The sequence below is a fragment of the Electrophorus electricus genome, chromosome 7 (assembly GCF_041902795.1).
Source record: "Electrophorus electricus isolate QZ-2024a chromosome 7, ASM4190279v1, whole genome shotgun sequence".
NCBI lineage: Eukaryota > Metazoa > Chordata > Actinopteri > Gymnotiformes > Gymnotidae > Electrophorus > Electrophorus electricus.
Window position 1 is genome coordinate 24,164,932 of NC_137503.1, and position 20,069 is coordinate 24,185,000.

At 49.3% G+C, this 20,069-nt stretch overlaps 1 protein-coding gene across 2 annotated transcripts in view; it reads right to left on the bottom strand.

The window, feature by feature from the left end:
* The window catches only part of man1a1 (mannosidase, alpha, class 1A, member 1), a 72,189-nt gene that overhangs the window by 51,546 nt on the left and 574 nt on the right, over positions 1-20,069 (bottom strand). The window contains exons 2-3 of one of the 2 annotated variants that reach the window (XM_027001641.3): positions 18,626-19,318; positions 4,718-4,814 (exon numbers count right to left, since the gene is read on the bottom strand). In XM_027001641.3, the coding sequence (XP_026857442.2) occupies positions 4,718-4,814; positions 18,626-19,138 (610 nt within the window). In that variant the 5' untranslated portion in view covers positions 19,139-19,318. Of the gene's footprint in view, positions 1-4,717; positions 4,815-18,625; positions 19,450-20,069 lie in introns of both variants that reach the window. The other variant, XM_081717469.1, reaches the window with a different exon arrangement.

Consider the following 20,069-nt stretch of genomic DNA (forward strand, 5'->3'; position numbering starts at 1 on the left):
GTCAGTAGTCATTTTTTGGTTTGTTCCTTCGGATCTCAAACATTCAATACTTGTGCAAGACTCTTGTGTATGCTCAACTAGCCCATGTCAAATTAAGATAAGCAGTCACAGCATAAATCAATAGGTTTGGCATTTATGATCAAAGGCACATCTTAAAGAAGACTTTAAAAACATTCTAGTACTGTTTTACATTAATAAAGTGTCATTTTGTCAGCCTATATGTGCTTTATTGTTCTAAAAAGAAGTTATGACCTTTTCAAGATTACAATACCTTGGTAATTCAAGGTTCCAGGTGGGCTGGTGGGCTTTTATTACAGTGCAAGTTGCGTTAGTTTGCATCTTGTGCATCGTGAACGTGATGTTATTCCCAGTATTATGGGACGGTTTCCCAAAAATAAAGCAGCTTTCAAATGCAAGGTGGATGCTATATCCACTCATCGAGCATTCCAAAGTCAGAAACCCTCAGGAGCAGGAGGGTGCGGTAAAGATTTTCCATGCCCAACAGTAGCAAGGCCAAACTAAGGGGATTAAGCATGTCTATGAGTAACACCCTACTTCCCGCAGCAAGTATGCCTTTGCCGTCATGACGTCACGCAAATCCAGGCCTTTCCAAGCGATCGATGAGAAAGGAAAGAGCCGATTGATTGGTCCCAGACAAAGACAGCTGCAGCAGAAGCCTTAAAGTTCTAAGCACTCTCTTTCATCTCTAGTCAGTGGAACTAATGTCTGATTTGTAGCGGCCTTATTTATTTATTTAAAAGGGGTGCTGGAGCCACGGAGGACGTGGGAGAGGGCTAGAAAGCATGCTGGCTCACAGGCAGAACTACCTTGGTGAGCAGAGAGGGAACCGGCTCGGCTGCAGGTCATGAGACCAGGTCCCCACCTCCCCCCAGGCTCACCCGGACCAGGACCGGTTTCAGCCTTGTCTAGCACACACAGCGGTCTTCCCTTCTCAAGCCAGGGTGTCGAAGACCGGGGCCCTTCCCCCGCTCGCTCATCCACGTGGATGTCTGAAGGAGAAGCGTCGGGCCGGGTGTACCCCAACATGGTCTCAGTGCCCGTGCGCATGCACACACATTGGAACTGGTCTCCGGAGGACGGTGAATGGGATGCTCTAGAAAATCTTCATGGAAAACATCACGTTGGCCTCACGGTTACTCCGCAGCTTGAATTATGACTGCTTGGGCCCAAGGCATCAAAATGACGTGTGTAGTCAATAAACGCTGCCATGTTCTTAGCGGGCATTCAGGACTGATTTAATATTTAATAAACATCGTAAGGCCGTGCAATCAGAGTGAAAGGCAGAGTCAGGCAAAAAAATCTTGGAGCGCTAAAATCAGACACGGTCGCCTACCGTAGTGCTGAACCAGTCTGTTGATTCCATCCATCAGATATCCCAAGTGGTATCGATCCCAGCAGTGACAGATGGCAGCCCCGTTTTAGTTACTGCGAGACCAGCTTAAACCAGAGAATCTTATAGAACCTGGGATGTCTCCATGCCAGATTCAGAAATATCTGGAAGCGGCGTTGCCAATATCAGCAAGCTGGTCGTGTACTGAACGTTCATTTCAGGCCGACGTATTCTTGCGTGATGTTCAGAAACCTTATTGACTAGAAAACTATTTTTTTTCGTGAAACTAAGTACACGTTTCTACTGCTGGGCCAATTAGGAAATGTTTGGCAATGGCTACAGATTTTGGAAAGGTTCAAATGCTATGTGGCACAGGTTTACATCAGTGGTCTCATGGGAGTGCGTCCAACTGTCCAAGTCCCCATTTCTCCCTCCTCTGGGGCGGGCTTCCAGCTTCCTCTTCGGCCAATTAGGCTGGCGAATTCAATTCGAGAAGAAAGAGTCGCCTCACTCGGTCACGAGCCTCTAGTAAGCCGAGCTCACGGCGGAGAGCCAGCGAGCCAGCGAGCCCCGGCACTGCTGAGAGAACAGCGTGAGCGCACAGGCACAAGCATCATCGTGGCCACGTTTCGAGGAAGAAAACGTCATCAACCTGGTTGGGGGCAGATCAGGCAGCAGGCTGTGGTTTGGTCTCAAGCATGGTCGCCACGGGACGCGAGTTTAGCGACATGTGCCCGCCCTGGTGGGCATGGGCAGTGGGCTCGTTTACAAGTGGCCACTGTTCTTGTTTGTTGGTTTGCGGGCAACCAGCGGAGGGGGAAACTAAGCAACCGCGGCAGTCGTTAGGCATCGGCCAGCAAGGCTCGCTCCAAACAGCCCCACCGCAGCCCCTACAAGCGCACCCGAGTCTTCAACCAACAGCCCGACAACAAACGGATTTTTTTTTATGCCTGCAGTAACAAATGTTACTTAACCACGTCTTACAAGCACGCGTCACGTGACCAGAGTGCGGCGGGACCTCGTCTGGCCCAGCTCCGCCCCCTGCTGCCACGCATCCACGTCTGCAGGGTCATTAGTCCAAATCCGCTAGTTGGTCTAGTTGGTCCAGCTGAGGCTGGCGGGGTTCAACTGCTAAATGAGCTCACCGGTGGCTGTGGTGGTCCCTCTCGTTCTTCAGAAGTGCAGTGAGTTTTTCACAGCACTGCAGCTCCAAACTTGCACCCTCGGGCAACGGCTGCGGCCGCTGGAAGGAAGTAATAGTTTAAGCTTAGGTGGATGATCCAAGAAAAGATTTGGGGGGAGGTTGTAACCAGTTCTACTGAGACTTTAGAGCAGTTGGTCAGATGGTGAAGAAACAGCCTGGAAACAGCACAAGCAACAGACACAGAATCAGAGAGTCGATGACGATGATGACGACGACATGCGTTGTGCCTTCAATGCCCCTATGAATTTATTACTCAGAGCTAGCGGTGGTCAGGCTGCGCTGTACAGGGGCCGGTCTCAGTCATTCAGAAAGCCTGCGGCGCCGGTGCAGTACTGGCCCGGCAATCCCAGAGGAGGCTTAACAAAGTGAGGCTCTCGCCTGACTGAGTGCCTCTATTCCCCCCACATACAGGTGCCATGGTTATGGCTCACGCAGTTTCCTTGCCTCTACCAGAATGCTTAATTTTTGGTGCAAGTGATGGGTAATTCAAAAAGTGACCATGACGATGGTTTTAATTTTCCACCCAGTGACTGCAGGGCAACACGATTGAGTAGTGCTGTACATGAACCCTAACCACACACACGCGCCGAGAGTCTGGCTGTGGTCAGCGGGGGCGGGCATGGGAAAGAGACCGACAGCCTGTTACAGCAAGCGGTAGCTCTCTGAAACCGCAAAGCACCAAGCTGCGAAGAATTACTGCACTGTAGCCAACACAAACACACCCTTTTGGGGGGGGTTACATACGCCGCATGTGCGAGACATCTGTCCAGCACCAGGGTCCGGCTTCCGGGAGCGGGGGCAGAGCTCGACAATGGCACGACACGGTGCGCTCCGCCAGAGGAGGAAGGCAGAGGGCGACCGGCGTTGGCGGCGTTCATGATTTATTCAGTGCCAGGTCCCCATTAGCCAAACGCTCCCGCGGAATAAATTATTCAGCCGCGTTTCTTTATTAATAGGCACTCCTGACTGGTTATCCATGGCATTCTCTAGAAACGCACGCGGCCTGTGTTTGTGAGTGGCTTTGGATAACCCCCAAAGCCCCCCCTGCTGGAGCGGCCATGCCGACCTGGTGAACGGCAGATGCTTGGAGCTGCCAGGAAGCGTCTGTCCTCTGAGTGTTCCGGAGCGTGGGAGCAGGGCGGGTCTGCCTGGCCGCTCATCCCCAGGTGGCTCCAAGTGGGCGCGCAGGTGACGGCAATAATCGCTGCTGTGGGACCAGGTTGCTGGCCATGCTCCTGGACTAAACGAAGGGACTTAATCAAAATTGAGTTGCAAATCCTTGCCGCTGGGCTCTGATTGGCCGGAAGGAGTGGCCGAGGCAGCCCGGGGCTCGCATTCCATGCAGAGCGGCTCGGGCAGCCTGATGAATGTTTCATGCGGCCCATTTTTCCTCGTCACCTTTGACCAAAGCCTTTTCCTCTCTGATGACACGAGCTGTTAGAATGAGTGATTCAGCACGACCTGAAGAAATGACGGAGCTTTAGAAAAAATGTGGAGGGGTTGGGGGTAAAAAAAAAAAAAGCAAGACTCTGAACTGACTCAGGAAATTAAAAGCACAAAGCAAGGGAAAACTCGGCCTACCTTGAAAGGCTTATTTAACCCTTATGAAACCCTTATTTAAAAGGCCAGTTAACGACAGAAATCGCTGTAATTAGCTGGGAAACCAAACCCTTTTTCAAAAGAGATCTTAGGCATGTGTTCAGCTATCCAAAATGGCAGTTCAAAAAACACTTTAAAAACCAAAAAACCCAGCAAGAGAACCAGGACTATATTCATACAACCGCATTAAAAAGGGTGTTTGAGAACAATGATATGCCAGCCTATCCACATGAACCATGTCTGCTTGGGACATTCGACATGAACACAAGCGCTTACGAATAAACAGACTGCTAAAGACTCCCTGTAGCAACAGGTAGCAGTATAGCAAGTGTACAGAGGCCCATAATCGCTGGCCACCCCCAGGTAACTGTCTTCAGTAGCAGCTGGATAGGGACAAAAACCAACGCTCCAAGTGCATTCGATGGAAAAGCAGCGACAAGGTTCATAAAATCCCAGCAGGTTTCTGCCCAGTGACAAGCTGCCATACTCCCCGCCCCAGCAGAGGGGCAGAGCTACAAGTTGCCAAAGGAAAGTGAACGGAGGGTCTGGGCAGGGATACTCACCAAACAGATTACTGGAGTGGCCCTGCTTGGACACGGGCCGCAGTTCGTTGGCACCCCAGGCGTAGCGCTTGTAATTGTCCCAGGCAAACTGCATCATCTGGGGAGAGAAGAGACAAAAACAGCCGTCAGACTAAAGGGACTCATTCCCCCTTCCATTTTTGGGAAAAAACCTTTGCGAGGCCTGCTATTAAAATTAAAAACGGATAAAGATAACCGCTTGTAACTTCAAAGTAACACTTTTAGAAGCTTCACCAAAAGTCTGAATTATATAAATTCTAACTATATTGTTATTAAACTCCTCACCATTTTTTTTTACTGGTATTTAAAAAGGAAAAGGTCAAAAAAGGAGCTCTAGATGGAGTTAATTGTGAATAAAAGGTCTTTAGAGCTCAGAATACCACGTGGATGCAAGGACCACGTGGATGCACGGTGTACTGAGCATGTACGCACGCACGGACGACAAATAAGCCAAAACACGCCATTTAACCTCTTCGACGAAAACCTCGACGACTTAACGGAAACGCCTGAAGAAACGCCTGTCGAGATGCGTGTCTATGACAACTCTGACTCCACATTGCACCCACCTTCTCTGAAAGGCAAAGCAACACAAAGGCGCAGACTGAAGAATGAGGATTGGGAACAGGGAACGTGGCAGCTCCACAGCACACACAGTTCCGCAACAGAAACAGAATAATAACCCAAACTAGATACAGAATAGTAAATAAGGGCTGAGGATGAGCAGCTGGTGTTCACAAAAACCTCAAACTGGCCGACCGCAGCTTGTCCGGAGACGCGCGTCTCTCCGGGAAGCCACCCCTGTGATGTCCCAGCCGCCCCGCGCCTACGCGAAGTTGTCTGCAGCACGGGCATTGCGTGATGCAGCCGGCCAGCCAGGCTGAAATTAGATCTGTTTATCCACTACCGGCCAAGTCACCTTAATCAGGGCCTTGCCTTTGCCGCCCTGCTCAAGTCCGAACGTGCGCCGCAGAAAGGGGGGGGGGGGGGGGGGGGGGCGGAGAATAAATAAATAAAACGTGGAGCTTAAGAGCAGAAAATGAGGTCCAAAATTGAACTGCTGAGAGAACACGGGGCTCCAGACAGTCACTTAGCCAAGTGCTGCCGGAGCACCTCCGCGCCTGCAGTCTGGGCTGCTGATTATGGCGGCTCAGCCCACAGACGCAGAGAGAGTGAGAGAACACGGCCATATCGATTCTCCTTCAGTGCCAGACACGTGTGGGCAATACAAAGGGGCTTCACGGGCTGCACGGGGTTCTGCAGGGTCAGGTATATCTGCATCCCTCCACCAACACCAACCCCTCCCACAAAAGGCCAACCGGAGGGCTCAGCTGGTGAACAAACTTCACACGTGGCTTCGAGGCTTGAGCGCGACATGTCGGCGAGCTCAAGGGTGGCGGAGGGCTGCGCGTCGGGCAGGAACGCTGTGCCCTTCCACTCCCGCAACCTGAAGGCGCACCCGAACCGGCGGGTGGGAATTCGGGGTATGGCTGCTCGGGAAGCGAGCGGGAGGGGGCGCTCGACACCGGCAGGATGGAGATGAGCGCTCGAGCGTTTTGTCTCTCACGCTTAGCTACAGACACCACCCACCCCCCCAGCCGCGGCTGCTGCGCTGGCTCACCCACTCGCTCCAGGGAAGCAGCAGACTGACGGCGGAATCCTCAGCGACTGCGCCTCCAAGCCTGGAGGGCCTGTGTACAACACGTCCTGCCCACGCTGAATGGATGGGTGTGTGAAAACAAATCAAGTCAGGACCTTTGAAGCGGCACAGTTTTCAATGAAGCGATCAATTTACCATTCTCAGCCAACACAAATATCACAAGGACAAGACGGGGACCTGCGGGGACGAGCGCGGTGCTGGCCGTCACGGCCTCCTGCGGTGGCTCGCTCTGTGTGCCTTCTTTTCCACTTTCTTTTGTTGTGTGTCTCACACACACACACACACACACACACACACACACACACACACACACACACACACACACACACACACACACACACACACACACGACTGGTGCAGATGTAGTGCTGTTTCACACAAAGGAAGATGGCCCTGACTGGCTGGGCTCAGAGAGTGAATGGAACTGCAGACTGCAAAATGACACGAAACAAGTTCTATAGAGGGTCAGGGAAGAAACAAGAGAGTTTAAAAGAAAGCAAGAGAGACAGAGTAAAAACAAAGAAAAAAAATAAAAAGGTGTGATGGGAGTGCAAGAGAGTGAGCTCAGGCGAGAGAAACAGAAAATTGGACACTGGCCTTCTTGGTAGAGGTACGGAAACGGCTTTACAGTTACAGCAGACGACTCCAAACTGGGCGGGGGGGCAAGATGCAGTCAGCCAGCCAGAGCGAGAAACCCATTGAAAGAACACCAAACGACCTATAGCACCCCCAACCGATCTCCTCCCCCCACCCCCACCCTACCAAGTCCTTAACCTCCTTCACCGGTGCTGCAGGCGTGTCGTGAGCTTTCTGGACTAGGGTCTCGGAGAAGGTACGGTCTCCACGCGTCCGGACACCGGAAGGCCCCAAGCTCGGCCATGCAGCCCGGCGGCGTTAAAGGGGCGAGGGGTTGCCCCCACGAGGGGCAGGGCAGGGGTTGCTCGTGATGTAGAGGTGGCGGGAAGATGGATTCCCTTTCATCTCGCAACGTTTCATCGGCCCTCGTCAAAGCGCAGCTGCAGTCACCAGGCACATGACGCAGAATCAGTTTACCATACAAACCTCATTGTTTGGGTTCCCCCCCCCCAACAGACAGCAGAGCTGGATTATTTTCATAACAAACTCTGGGTAAATACGCAGCAAGTGGCTGGAAATAAAAAGAGGCCCCAAAACTTATATGACACACTACAGGCTAGACGCGACACTCAGGGCCGCTGCTCAAACGTTTAGGTTGGAATGTCGCTACAAGCTCATCTTTATTCAGTCAGAGGCAGTGAGGTGGCACTCGTGCCGTTTCCAACATCTTTCCAGCCCAGAGTTCTTCCGCGGTGTGGAGAAAGATTTTCAAGTCAGCCTGCTATGACTCAGCGGGTACGGAACGTACGCTACAGAACAGAACAGTGAGCCCCCTGTCCCCTGGCACCAGACGACACAGGGATTAAAACAGCCTGGCTGCACAGAACCGGTGGCAGGAGCCGGTGACCCTCCTCGTCCCACGTCACCCCAGGCAGACGGCTCAGCCCCCAATGAACGAGCGCGGCTTGCTCTACGCTACAGAGCGAGGACAAGACGGGACACTCCCGTTTATAAGACGCAGCACCTCTCCGCTCACCCCCCCCCCCCCCCCAATGCCACATCTACGTGTAAACATGCCCCAGCAGCCGGTGCGGTGCCGTCAGAGAGGCTCCGCTCACGTCCAATGGGGCGGACACACGCTGCCGGTGTTAGCTGAGAACGGCAGGCGAGAAGAGCCCTGGAATTTGTCGGCTCAGGGGAGACGTAGCGAGCAACGCGCGAACCTGCTGAAGAGGGCAACGGAACGGCAGAACGGAGAGGTTAACAGCAGCGTTCAGCAGATAATTAGCTGAATTACAGCACCACAGAGTGATAACAGGATAATGAATATTAGAGAAGTCTTAAGCTTTATGTGAAGGCCAATAATAAGAATCAGACATGCACATGTAACAGACACAGATAGACCATAAAGGAACTAACTGAAGCAAGAAGAGCTTTGTTTGCCATTAGGAAATTCATAAAATTTGAGACAAATTAGATTACTTAAAACCGTGATTGTACCAAGTTGGGAAATATCTTTGTCCACGGTCCGCATATTTCACCTGAGTGAGAATTCTGGAGAGGTACCCTCAGGGTAAAGATGAAAACACCAAATAATGCATGCAAAGCTGACAGTATCCTCTAGTATTTTACTTTTATTTATTTATTTGAAAAGCACAATTTTAGAAACGTAAAAAAAGTCAGTGACCCCAACCCATTCTATTTCGGCGTGCTGGCCCACGAGCCAAACGTAGAAGTGCGCCTCAGGACAGCTCCCCAAACAAACAGACCCAACCACGCTAGAACCGCCAAAACGCCAAACACATTCCACATTGGGAAGAAGCCTCAAAATCATAACACAATCTTGGCCCTAAATCAGCCCCGACGTCAGGACTACACACTGATTGTAATCATACAAGTTGCCAAAGACAAAAAAAAAACCCAAAAAACAAAACAAAAAAAGCAGCGACAACGTACAGGCTCGGCGAACACGGGCTGGCCGTCACAGCTGTCCAGAGAGCACGTGCTGTGCTCCCACCGCCGAGTGGGAGGGGTGGAGACAGGACTGTACTTGCTAAGTGAGTGGCTCAAATATAAATCAATCAATCAGCAAGCCGTCCTACAGGACCATGTGCAGCGTCCACCCTGGGTTTCCAGACTGCGGTTATAAAAACTGCCTCGTCTTTGGAGAGCAGCGTGGGCTGATTAAGCAAGTGCCTTGTGACAGCGTAAGGGGCACAGTAACACTCACCAACCCCCCCCCCCCCCCCCCTTCTGGTGGTCACCATTACTGATTCATGACTGTAAATAATTCTTTGTACATAATGTACTTCTGTGTGTTCCCTACCTGTGTCTTCTCTTTATGTTAATTTGCTTTGGCAATAATGTAACTCAACATTGATGCCAGTAGAACACTGTCAAAATTACCAGAGAGCGAGAACTGCCGGGCGATAGACGAGACAGAACTCTTTAATGAGGACATAACGGCCTCTCTGCTGCAGAGACGCTGTGCGACGCTCTACTCGGCGGGCGATGGGATTGTGCGCGCCCACTGGATGTGAGGAGCGAGTGCCGTTGTGCTCTGTGGAGCCTCTATTTTGATCGTATGAGGAGCACGGCCACCTCTGCATGTTTACGGTGCCTAATGATGTGTCTGAAACTGAAAAGGCTCCATTATGGTGTATTCAGATTCCTGATGTAACCGGCCAACGCACCATCTCTCTCTCTCTACCTAGACTGCTCTTTGAAAAAGTCATTATTAGCAGGAAAAGTAAGGAGGAGAGCATTTAAATCAAGTAGAATCTGACCTGCATGTTAACAGAGGAGGTAATTACACGGCTTTGTAGCCATGAGAGGGGGGGAACCCCACCAGGAAGCACATGTAACAGTCAATCATCGCTGTGCTAGCCTATTCCACAAATTCCCGTTCTGACCCTAAAGCTTGGCATTCAGTCCAGAGCACCTGCAAGGGGGTGACGGACGGAACGGGACAACTCCCAACAACTCGGCACTAGAGAGAGCAAGCTCCGCGGGGTGGTCGGGTTCCTCAGGGATTTCAGTGTGGACATCAAAACAAAAGACTTGACAGTCGGGGGGCAGGGGGGTGTACAAGCTCAGGCCATGTAACCCAACTGTCAAGAGAGATTATCGGTGTCACTGATGGACAAAGGTCAGAGGCTCACGAACTAGAGCTGCCGCTCTCTTGGGCTCCTCCCCCTTCATAGTGGACATGCCCAGGAGAGGGGGATAAGGACGAGCAAACGCATTTCAGCTCGCACATAGCAGAATGAGCGTGTGTGGCAGTTATTGTGATTAATGCTTCGGCAAGGAGACATTTATGTGTCCCCTACCAGTCCACTAGCCAAGTACTGACTGACACACACACACACACACACACACACACACACACACACACACACACACACACACACACACACACACACACACACACACACACGGCTTGCTAGTCATCGCAGTAAAGGAAGCATTCAGCAAAACTAATTTTACGTCAAGGCTATCGACTGCCAACTCCCCGAAACGTGCTTTGAAAAAGTCAGAAACCACCAGCTCAGGACTTCCATGACCTTCGACTCCTTCACTCAAAACAGGAAGTTCAAAGTGAAACCTTTCCCACAGCAAGACAAAGGGGGTTCGCTTCCACTGGGGACCCTGGGGCAGCCAGCACAAATGCCTCGTGAGAGATGTTATTAGGGAAATTGGTAGGTCATCTCCCTGCCTTCGGGGGGAGGGGTGCAAGAGGTTCTTTGGGTTACTGATACCTTGTTAGTTTGGTTTAGGCAGCAGTGTCTTTAATGTGAGCTCATGCCTGTGGGGTTAGCAGAGGACTGCAGTCAGTGGTCTGTGATCAACACCGGCAGATTGCATCCTGCCACAGCACTTTCGCTACAGGACCAATCACAGAAAGAAAGCGCCAAACATCAGCACATCTGCCCCCACCACAGGCGGGCGTGACGAGCTGAAGCAAAGCCAAACGGTAGTTGGTTGCTATGGGCGACACCCCATCCTTTTCAAAACATTTCTAGTATTTTGAAACAGTTAGTCAGGACCGCAAGAAGTGCGTGGACGTCAGCGGGTTATCTTTCCCTGTGATGTCCTGCCGGGTGCGCATTTCCCGTTTGCATGATGCCCATGCTTTTAAAAAGGTGCCTGCCTCTCCATTCCAGGCATTGTTCCCTTTTAAAAACTGCATTTGGTTCAGTTCTGTGCCTCGGGTCACTGTCCTATGACAGGGTGACGTGTTATTCACTGAATTTTGAGGTACGCGGTTTCCTCTGAGCAGTTGAGACTTCGTTCTGCTGCCACAGTCGGCAGTCACGTCAGTCTAGTGAGCTGGATGCTCTGGCAGCCGTGCCTCTGCCCCCACAGCTTTGCCCATACCCCCCGTCCAGGTGGGATTCTTTGGATTGGGAGCAGGTTTGATTCCCACTTATGTCTTTCTGCTCCTGTTTACAGTTAACATTTATCTGTCAGTAAAACACTCCAGAAATGTACACTGACTTCCCAGTGAATTGCATCTTGTGGTCAAATTTGAGGCGATGCTGATGTATTCATTGGTTACATACTGGACAGGGTTTTTCCCCACCTATTCATTGGCTAAAAGGGACTTCCAGCTTGACTTGGAATTTCAGTCACATGGTTACATGCCCAAATGTGTTCTTTGTTTCTTAAAATACTAAAACAACTGTGGAAACAACTGTTCAGTTAGTTGCTCCCTAAAACCTTTATAGCAACAGTAAGTCTAAGCCCTTTTTAAAAATAAGATTAAGATTTACTTGAAATGGAGGCACATACCCACAAAATAAACACCAACTTTAGTCATCGCATGCCCCCCCCCCCTGCCAAAAAACCCCAAAAAAAAGCACACCCACCCCTCATGTGCTACCCTATCTGAACGTTACTCATCCCCTACCCATAGTGAGACAAATGTCCCCAACACCAAACTGGCATCACTGACGCAATGCTAAAACAACGCTGAAACACAGCCGTGGAACAGCGACGGATGTGTGAACAGACACTAGAGGACCATCACATTCCAGTACTGTGGACCCAAGGCTCCAAAGGTCTCATGAAGAGAGGCCCGTCGGCCCGGGAGACGAGAGGACAGCGGGGGACCCCTTTGGCTCCCGCGTGGTGGATTAGTGCCCAGACGAACAGTCATCAGCAGAAATGACTGCAGCGTCTGAGAGTCCGGAGGAGCTGGGGAAAGGCTGCCCTCACCTGCTTACAGAGGTTTCAAGTGGAATAAAATCAACCAGACGAGGACACAGTAAGAGAGAGTACTGTGCGCATTTCTCAGAGGGCACAGTCATTAAGACTGCATGTGACCGCCGTCACCCACCCCCTTTAGCCCGAGCACGCACTCGATGACCGATCATTATCCGCTGTGCTAAGACGGTGATCGACAACCCACTGAGCAATCTGTAACTGACTGTCTTTGCCCAAGCACAGCCTTGCAGAATGGGCACGCGGGTGCACGTGAAGCGTGGGGGTAGAGGGGATTAGGCGGCCACCCAGCGGCCATCTGCGAAGGGACCCGCCCGCCCAGCGCTCCTTCAGAACAACCCGTGCATGGGCGCACAGAGAACAGGTGTGCGCCAGAGTGGGGCATGTGCTGGCCTGGCACGGGGGCCTCGACCAGCTTGGCAGGCCGTCTGGGCACGCGCTCCCGCTCCAGGACACAACTCTGTTGATCGGCTGCCAAGCGCGGGCTCCCTGGGGATGTGCAGCACTGCAGCCGAACACGGGGGCTTACTCGAGTTACAGCCATTTGCCCAGGACTCTAAACAAGAGCTGAGTGGTGACTGCAGGCAGTTCAGTGCTGTGAGTCCCCGCCTCTTCCAGATTCAACCAATCATAGGCCTGCATTCCTCTGCTAATCGGAAAAACATCCAGGACTGTACATATTAAAAATATAGCAGTTGCATGTAACCTAAACAGCCAATATGCTCTTGCACAAATGTCGTGCAATTAAGTGGCAGGGACGAGCCATTAAAACTTGGACCGGATCGTTACATGACTACCAGAGCGAGCAGTGGAACAGCGTAAATCAGGGAGGTTCTCTCCATGCCATCGACTTTCGAATAAATTACCGACTGCTTCAGGGTTCCTTTACCATGAGACGTATTAAGTCAGGAAATCAATGGGTCATTGTGCTCCTAAGTAAGATGTGCCACCATTGTGTGAGAACATGGGAATTTGAGACTCTAGTGTGCATCTCAGCTCACTATTCTGACTGGGTTAGGGAAGAGAAGAGAAAAAAAAAAAAAAAAGGAGGGGGGGGGGGGGGGGAGAAAGATAATCCTGGCCAAATTGTGGGAATTCTTATTTAGACTGGGTTTCTCCGCATCCTAAAGGTTTTTATCTAGACCATGTGTACAAGATGTTGGGCTAGATTACCTCATAGGCAAAGCATCAAAAACTGTGCAAATGGGCTTCCACAGAACCCTGGAGCTGGGCAGATAAGATCTCCCAGATCAAATTTATTTTGCTGCATGAACCTGGAAAGGCCTCGAACAGGGGTACATGAAAGGAAGAGTCACTACAAGAGAGTGGAGAAGACCCTACCTCATGGCTCTGACCACAGCACACTAGGGCTGAGGAGGGCTGGACTCTGAAACCTTTGCCAAATGCCTTGGTTACCCCAGTTGGAGGCTGTGTGTGTGTGTGTGCACGCACGTGCATGTCCAGCCCTTCTCAGAGGAAATGAGGTTGCAGATTAAATTGGACATACGACACCCTGGAGTAGAGCAGTACATCATCCACGCAGGCTACTCGAATGTCTCAGTCACACGTACTGGACGCTTAAGAGAGGCCAGTCAGGCGTGTTCTGACTTCCCTGCACTACCCAGAATGCTGCAGCCCATGAAAAGAACAATTCACAAAGGGGAACAGGATTTAACCAGAATTCACTGACTAAACAGAATGCAACAAAAGCCTCATCAATGGAAAGTTATTTTCTTCCTCTGCCATCAGAGCAGACGACTTGCAAGCTTCTGCTCAACACCCCTCAGCAACAAAACCCAGCAACTCTTCAGGTCACGCAACCAGGCCCTTCCACCCAGCTCCATGCTGCATCACTCCAGAAACAGGTTTTTCCCCCCTTGACTTTGCTATACAAGTGCCTTGAGCATGACAAATCAGAACACTGAGCCACACACTTTACGCGGGCACGTGATGCATTACGCGGCCACTTTTTTCCAACTGAATGCAGAACAGGCTTAGGTCTGTGACAGGGGTTGCAACCCTAGGTGTGCCGCACACAAACGCGCTAACTATAAGGGGTGAAGCATGTCGTCTTTCTGTGCAGGGGGGCGGGAGTCTTTGTTTGGCCAATTAACCTGCACCCCAGAGAGCACAGTGACCACAAAGCCTTTCTGGGGTCACGTCAGACCAAAGCTGGCTACGTGGTGGTACAGTGAAACCCATCTCTTGATCTGCTCTTTAGTGCTGAATGGACCACAAAAGGTGCTCACAAAATAAAACGCACATCAGGAGACTTCAGTCACCAAACACTCCAATGCCATTAGTGGTTTAGCAAAGCTCTTCCTTGCACGGAACCTTGCCTTCACAAGAGGATCCCTTTCAAGATATTTTTACTGTGTCTAACAAGGTCCATATTTCCCATGAATTTAAGCCATCACCCTTTAAATGTCTCCGCATCACCTTGATCCTTAACAAAAACCATTTCGGCAAGAAAGCAGGTTTTAAGCTTCTCAAACAAGGGCTAGGAGTCCCTTTAGAAAACCAGGAGAGATGGCTGGAGTTTGGTGGCGGGGACGTTGTAGCAATGAATTTAGTCATCATTGGTACTTTTCGAACGCTTACAAAAAGCACGTTACATGTCCTCTGAACAGTAAAAGAAGGCAAAAACCACTAAAAACTTGGCAGGCGGGTGGGGGGGGGGGGGGGGGGGGGGTTATGCAGACAAGCAGGGGACCTACACAGCCATGACCTGTGGGAGAGGATGGGTGCATGCTAGGGGGAGATGGCACTGCTGTAAACAGCTGAAGCTGGCACTTCTGACACCTCCTCGTTTTACAACCCTGTTTAAAACCTCTTTGCCTTTAGGATGAATAATGTTTTCTATTTCTATAGACACCACTGGAGATCTTCCCTCCTTCAGAGTTCAGTTCAAGCCATGTTCTAACCCACTTTCTTCAATATGCAAACATTCCTCAATTAGCTGGACCAGGTACATAAAACTATAGTTGGAGCCAAACAATCCACTTTCTTACTATACTAGGAAGCACAAATAGAGCAGTTCAAAGTATTGTGTGTACATATGCACAAAGTTTTGAGAACTGCACTTTGTAGTACACTACCAACAAAAGCTTCTCAGCAAACACTGCCTTGGTGATGCCTTCTGCCTGGGGCGTGCTGTTCGGTCTCCCTGGGTTAGTGCTTTCAGCGGTGGCACTCAGCACCGCAAAAATATTTGTGCTGCATTTAAGAGTCCAAACTCTCTACCGCACACTTAGTAAAAATAGATCAAAGGTAAACTAAAGCCCTCCTGTCCCAAAACTGATTCCTGTCCCATTCATTACTGCTCTTTTGGAACACTGTTGTGTTACAACTGCAAAACCCTCAGAATGTACCAAAAAACACACCAACCCACCACTAATGTACTAGGAGAACATGCGCACAGTGAAAAATAAATGCATTTAAAAGAAGCCTTGCATCTGGGTACCCTGTGCTATGCCTAAAACCCAAATTCATCCTAATGTGTTGTGTTAGCCTGACCCCTCAGCAAATGGCAGTGATCATCAGTAGGGAAATGAATTTCTCATTAGCTTAAAATCTGCATAATTAATGGGGAGGGGAATGATGTGTGAATGTGTGAATGAGTGGAAAGTTCAGTCATTCATAATGAATGAGAGGAACAGATCGCCCTGAATGGGTGCAGTATGGTGCTTACAGCCGTGAGCAAACATCCCACTTCCATAAGCAAAGTCTGCACACTGATAACGTTATTTGATGATGGAAATGAAGGGACGCAGAAAGCAACCCCAAGAAAGAACCGCACCCTAGTGAAACTGATCAAAGGAGCACAAAACCTCATTGCAAAATGCCTTCAGCCTGAATGAATGCCAAGTCAACTGAATTCCTCAATAGCAGTCATCAATACAGTACGTTTCAAAATGCGAAACCATGAAGTCAGGCAGCAGTTTAAATGCCATGCTCAATATGCAGGTGCTCACTGGTTTACAGTAAACAAAAAGGTTCACCAACCATTCAATCCCCCAATGATCTGGATATCAATTTCCATTTGACAGAACAATTATAGCTGAAAGGTCAGGGAGACTTGCAGGGAGAGACCGAGTGCTGGGGATAACGTCTGGACACAGCACTGTAGACCCCCCTGGGGATGGTTGTTTCTGCCTTGCTGCTGATCAATGGGGTTTGATTCACCTCTCCATGGGTAGCCCATCATTGGCGTCACCAATGTTGTTACTGTACTGAGCCTAAAGTGTCGGGGGGGGGGGGGGGGGGACTGAGTAAAATCAAGCTTGGGGGGGGTGCTGTGAAAGAGGCTTAATAGCTGGGCATGCACCAATATGATTACATGTCTGACATAGCTTAACTCTAGTATTAAGAGTCCAGGGCCATGCGTTGGCTCAATATTAACCCTGATGAGGCCTTTCCAGGGGTTGTTTACTGGTGGTCTTGGAGCTCAACCAGTGAAATTTGAACGGTTTCACTTAGTTCTCTGGAACGCACTCAAGATATCTATTTAATATAGATTAGCCACATCAGTCTGTAAAAAGGACTGTAATTTGATCAAAAAGGAATCAAAAGAAAGCCTGGTGTTCCAGCTCCTAACAGAAGTTACTAAGCATAAAATATGGAAACGATTGTTGATTTTTCATAGGGCTAACTGACTGATCTGAGGAGGAGAAAAACTGATTTAAAATGCTCTACAAGGTGATGAAATGTGGAAACAGCAGTCATATTCTTTGATTTGGGTAAACGCCTGAGTGAGTCAGAGAAGCGGAACACGAGTCGATGAAGTGGTATACTGACGGGAGACCCAAAATTGAGGCTTCAGTGTTTTCTGACAGCGCATCAGACTAGACCTTTTCATACAAAAACGCACCCAACGCCTGCCTGTGGTGGCAGGAACAGTGCGGCGTTCTCACTCCAGGGGAGCAGGGCAGTCTGACAGGGTATTAACAGCCTGCCATTCAGGACACCCGGTGCATACTGATAAAGGGGTCATGTCCACCTAGCTGGAGCCAGGCACTGATTTGCATCTCATCAGAAGATGTGCTGAGGTTCACCCTTGGCATGACCGCCACAGACGAGGAACAAACACTCGGCGCGCAATCCAGGACGCAAGCCGTGCAGGAAACTGGTACAGAGCTGCTTCAGAGACCATTGTAACTGGTTTACTTTGGACTTCCTAGTATATCCACTGACGAAAGCTCGGATTATACGGCTCGAAGTCTGGCATGCAACCATTACAGGCCACAAGATGCCGTGACCCATGCACGAGATGTTTTGAACGAGAGGATCAAACCTTCGAAAGCCAAGGTAATGGCTGCGTTAATTCTGTCGGGTGAGATCTGAGGCCCAACGTCAGTGAACATGGATGTAATGTTTATAGAAAGCAGTTAAGACATGCAGTCTTCACTAGTGCAGCTCTGAGCTGACTACAGAGAAGTTTGCAGCACCAACGTGATCAGCCTAGTGTGTGGAGAAAATGAAACCGAATTTCACCCAAATTTTGCAAATGTTTAAAAAAAAAAAACCGATTAAAGAAAAGGTGGTACGCACTGCTATTGAGTGTTATTCGGCGTCATACAAATAGAATCAGGCCCGTATTTTAAAATTTCAAGTGCCCTGCATTCTTTCCGAGCATGCCAAGTTATCCAAATATCCAGTGTAGTTCACAGGAGTCCAGCAGCGCCGTTACTGGTAAATGGAAATTATTTTGACCCTGTGAAAGGTCATCTTAAGCGTACACAAGATACAGCCGTAGTCAGCAAATCGCAGTCCAAACATCTCTGACGGTCTCATGGGTGCAATGTTTAACGTTAAACAACGGTTCACCTGTTGAATAATAAGACCCACTCTTTCAGTATAACGACGTGCAGCACGATACCTGCTGAAACTTGCATGACAACGACATAGTGGTGAGATGTAGCTGAGGATCAAACTGTTAGTCTGTTTCTTAGGAATCTGTTGGACTGCGTTTAAACCTCACGGGATATGGCGCTAGTAAGCTTGTTTCGGTCAACCGCTTTTCGTAACCCAACTACGGTCGTTGCATCGTTACAAATTAAGTTTTAAACAAGCTCAAATTGGGCGCCTTTGTTCTTCAAGTGTTCTTACAGACAACCGCCTATTATATTGCACGGCTCAAGGGGAAAAGCCACCAATAGTCGATTCTAACAAGAATAGGAGTTTGGGTGAACTACTGCCGGCTAACGGCCACCAGCCCGCTAGTAAAGCCAGGTAAGTTGGGCATAGTTAGCTAGTTAGCCATCCTAGCTACGTACGGATATTGCGGCAGGGGCGAGCGCACACACACACACACACACTATTGCTACCGTTCTTGTTTTGGACGTCACCTGAAAACCAACACAGCTAGACACTAGTCACGTAGTTCACGAAAAACTCGATAACAACAAAATAATCCAACAGGCAACGCCGAATACCTGTTTAATCTTTGCTCTCTTCTCCTTGGTTTCCGGGTCTAGTGGTTCGTGCCCTGTTGCTCCAGGTGGCCGTGCGTACTCGATAACCGGCAGAACGTCATCCTTTCCAGCGTCTTTACCCAGGCCGTTTTCTTTGAAAACTTTTTCCTTCTCGCTTTTAATGTCTTGCTTTATTAGGTGCGGCGGTTTCTGGAGCGTGTCTTTCGCTTCCAGCAGTGCCATCTCGTGATCTTTCCTTATTTTAGCCAGCATTTTCTCATCTTTTCCCGTCCCGATGCTGGACTCGCTATCCGCATCTGTTCGAGCGTCGGTCTCCACAGACGTTGAGCGAAAGAAAACTCCGCTGAGCAGCTTGGATGAATCCGGCAAAAAAAATATAGCTCCGAAGCAGAGTGTTATAAAAGCGCTGAAAACTAACAGCAAAATGAATTTTTCTGTCAGTTTGAAGGAGGTCGGACTAACAGACTTCCTACTTGGGGTTGCTGTAAAAGGCAGCAGAGTAGCTACAGGCATTTTCTTCTGCGTCTAAAGCCGCGACTATATGAGTCAAATTCTCAAATGGAGTATCTCCTCAGCGAGGTACAACTACGCGTACACGAGTTGTTCGAGTATCGTAGAGTATGTCCGTCTTGGGAAGTTGGCGCACACCGAACTAAGCGTCCCAGTGCTTCCACCGCTCACGCCGAAACACATCTGTGGAGAAAAGTGCGCTGTACGTTGGCTTATGGAACGGAAGGAATGGCAGCAGAACGTAATTGACAGCCCTTCTTAGCCAATCGCTTCTCTCGGTTTGCTTCATACAATTGGAGGCGTGTGTTCCGCGTCTGAAAGGCAAATGTGATGTCTTGTTCATACTTTATTGGTCATTAGGTGATACCTGAAAGTTAGTGCTGGGAAGGTTTGAATTGGCGTTTTTTTGTGTGTTTTTTTTTTAAGTGATCACTCACTATAGACTCTTCATCTGCTTTTTAATCTTTTGGGGATTTTTAGATAAATGTACTTATTTGTTAACTATCTTATCTTATGTTGTTGATTTTGTAAATCGGTTTGGTTACATTTGACCTAAATACCATCTTGCCACATACGCAGTGTATATACACTTGAGGACGTTGTAGATGTTGTTGAATTCCTGCCCAATATATATATTTTTTCAACAGACATTTATTTTCCACAATTAGGTTTAATGAGTTTTTGAGATTACACTTTATACGTTTTACCTGAGATTTTCAGATCCACATGGCATGGTTTTAAAGTGGGCTAATTTCAGTAGAAAAACTTTCACTGCTGAAAGTGGTTTTAATGGCTATATAGGAAATCCCTATGGAATATATATACACAAAGTTTTCTAAGTTTTAATGCTGAAAAATATATATGTAAAATATATGTATTCACACACACACACACACACACACACACACACACACACACACACACACACACACAC